Source organism: Camelina sativa, unplaced genomic scaffold (assembly GCF_000633955.1).
Source record: "Camelina sativa cultivar DH55 unplaced genomic scaffold, Cs unpScaffold01922, whole genome shotgun sequence".
Taxonomy (NCBI): Eukaryota; Viridiplantae; Streptophyta; class Magnoliopsida; order Brassicales; family Brassicaceae; genus Camelina; species Camelina sativa.
Window position 1 is genome coordinate 1 of NW_010923039.1, and position 3113 is coordinate 3113.

General features: G+C 44.1%; 1 protein-coding gene across 1 annotated transcript; it reads right to left on the reverse strand.

The window, feature by feature from the left end:
- Window positions 1-255: 255 nt before the first annotated feature.
- LOC109131673 lies at window positions 256-2844 on the reverse strand. The gene has a single exon (XM_019242844.1). The coding sequence runs from the start codon at window positions 2842-2844 to the stop codon at window positions 256-258; it is 2589 nt and encodes an 862-aa protein (XP_019098389.1).
- Window positions 2845-3113: the final 269 nt, after the last annotated feature.

Here is a 3113-nt window from a genome sequence, read left to right on the forward strand (position 1 = left end):
TTCTCAAATGCAAACACTACTGCCAGCAACTCCTTCTCAGTGGTGGCATATCTTCCTTGTGCGTCGTCAAGGGTCCTGCTTGTATAGTAGATGACATGCAACTTCTTATCAATTCGCTGTCCCAGAACAGCTCTAACTGCGTAATCAGAAGCATCGCACATGATCTCGAAAGGATAGTCCCAGTTAGGTGCTTGGACTATTGGAGCAGATATCAGAGCTTCCTTGATAAGCTTGAAGGCTTCCAAACATTCATCATCAAAGATGAACTCTGTCTCCTTGCAGAGCAACCTGGTAAGAGGTCTGGNAGGCTCTCTTGGAAAAATCTTTGATAAACCTTCTGTAAAACCCTGCATGCCCAAGGAAACTTCTGATATCTTTCACATTGGTTGGGGGTTGCAACTGCATCATAACCTCAACTTTGGCCTTATCAACCTCTATCCCTTTCTCGGAAATCTTGTGCCCAAGGACTATTCCTTCTCTGACCATGAAGTGGCATTTCTCCCAGTTCAGCACCAAGTTTGTTTCCTCGCACCTGGTAAGTACCCTGCACAGATTCAACAAACAGGAGGAGAAGGAGGAGCCATACACAGAAAAGTCATCCATGAACACCTCCACCATCTCCTCTATCAAATCCGAGAAAATAGAGGTCATGCACCTCTGAAAAGTAGCAGGTGCATTACAAAGACCAAAAGGCATTCTCCTGTAGGCGAATGTGCCATAAGGACAAGTAAAAGTGGTCTTTTCCTGATCATTTGGATGTATAGGGATTTGAAAGAATCCACTATACCCATCAAGGAAACAGTAGTAAGGATGATTAGCCAATCTTTCTAACATTTGATCAATGAAAGGCAATGGGAAGTGATCTTTCCTAGATGCAGCATTCAACTTCCTATAGTCTATGCACATTCTATGCCCTGTAATGGTCCTAGTGGGGATGAACTCATCTTTTTCGTTTTTCACTACAGTTATCCCACCCTTCTTAGGAACACAATGTACAGGTGAAACCCATGTACTGTCAGAGATAGGATAGATAATACCAGCATCTAGCAACTTAAGGATTTCTTTCTTGACTACCTCCTTCAGGTTTGGGTTTAATCTACGCTGGGGTTCTACACTAGAGTATGCTTCATTTTCAAGATGAATCCTATGTGTGCATAGACTAGGAGAAATCCCTTTAATATCATCTAGTGAATACCCTATTGCCCTTCTAAACCTTTTCAGTTCAGTTAACAACATTTCCAATTCATCATGGCTAAGCTCAGCATTTACTATGACAGGGTAAGTAGAGTTAGGGCCTAAGAAAGCGTACCTTAGCCCTTTTGGTAGAGGTTTGAGTTCTACCTTTGGTGCTTTGAGTTCAGTCCAGTCATCAGGCGCAGGACTGCTTGTAGAGCTTTGCAGGTCGAGTGAAAGCATCAAACCTTGATTTTCTGCTTGGTCTGCACACTTGACATTCACTGCTTGTAGAGCTTTCAAGTCCTCAAAGACTGCAGATCCTTCTTCCTCTTTGTGAGAGTCCAAAATCTTCTGATAAGCTTCAGTTTCCAAGTGTAGGTACCCATCTTCACCATTCTTTGTCAAAGCACTCTGAAGATGATCCTGTTCATTGAGCTCTTCAAGTAGCTCATCTGCCAACTGATCCATCCTTTCTATGTAGAACAGTTGCCCTTCTATGGTAGGCTTCTTCATGACATCTTTAATGTCAAAGTTCATCTTGAAGTCCTTACCAAGGTTCAGCTCTATCAGACCTTTCTTGCAATCAATGATTGCTCCAGCTGTTGCCAAGAATGGCCTTCCCAAAAGCAGAGGATCCTTTGGTCCTTCATCCATCTCCAATACTACGAAGTCAGTAGGAATCTCCACATCTCCAACTCTGACAGGTAAATCCTCTAAGATACCATTAGCATACCTCACAGACCTGTCAGCCAAAATCATAGCGATATTGCATTGTTCAAACTTCGTGAATCCTAATCTTTTAGCCAAGGAGAGTGGCATCAAGCTGATAGATGCTCCAAGATCGCAGAGACAATTATTGAAAGCGAATGGACCAAGGGAGCATGGCAGAGTGAAGCATCCTGGATCACCGAGCTTTTCCATGACAGCCTTCCTTTGTATGAGAGCACTGCACTCATGAGTTAGTACCACCATCCCCCGAGTCTCCTTGATTCTTTCATTTACCAGATCTTTCAAAAACTTGTGGGACTGAGGTATGAGAGCAATAGCATCGAGTAAAGGCATTTTCACTTCGATCTCCTTCATTTGTTTATCAAAAAGCGCTTTGTACTTTGCCACCAACTCTTTCTTGAACCTTCCTGGGAATGGAAGTTTAGGCTTGTAAGGAGGTGGGATGAACACTGGCTTCTTTGCTTCAGGAACTGTTGCTTTTTCAGTCGAGGGTTTAGCTTGTAACTCTGGTTGAACTTGGATCTTGTCTTCCTCTTCCTTCTGCTCAGCTTGAATCTCTGGTTCACAGAAGTCCTCCCCATCTTGTTCATCACTGTCCACAGTGATTGCAGTAGGTCCTGTTTGAGATGGGAGTTTTCTGCCACTGCGAAGGGTAATACTTTGAGCTTGGTGGTACTCTTTCGGGTTTTGGATAGCTTTTCCTGGAAGTTGGCCTTGAGGCTTTGCAGAAGAAGTTGTAGCGTGGTTGCTCTCTAGGTACTTCACTTTAGAGTTTAGTGCCTCAACTTTGGTGTTCAAATCGTGAAAATTATGTTGCACTTCAGAGAACTTCTTGGCAACATCCTGAGCACCAGCTGCTTGTCCTTGAAGAAGTTGCTGAAGCATAGTTGTCATATCGGGAGGTGGTGCCTGAGGTGGAAAACCTGGAGGTGCACACATGTTGCCCTGCTGCTGTGGTTGAAAGTACTGCTGCTTTGGAGTAAAATTCTGATTCTGGTTGTAAGGAACGAAGGTCTTGTGCGGCTGCTGCGCCTGCTGTTGTTGAGGTTAATGTTGCTGAGGGTAGACCTGATCCTGTGGATTAGCAACGCTTGTGCTTCTGTAGGAGAGATTCGGGTTAGCTCTGTAGTTGTTGAAACTTCTATTGTAGCCACCTTGGTCCTGCATGTAGCATAACTCCTCAGTTGGATCAACCTCCCCATCTGGGA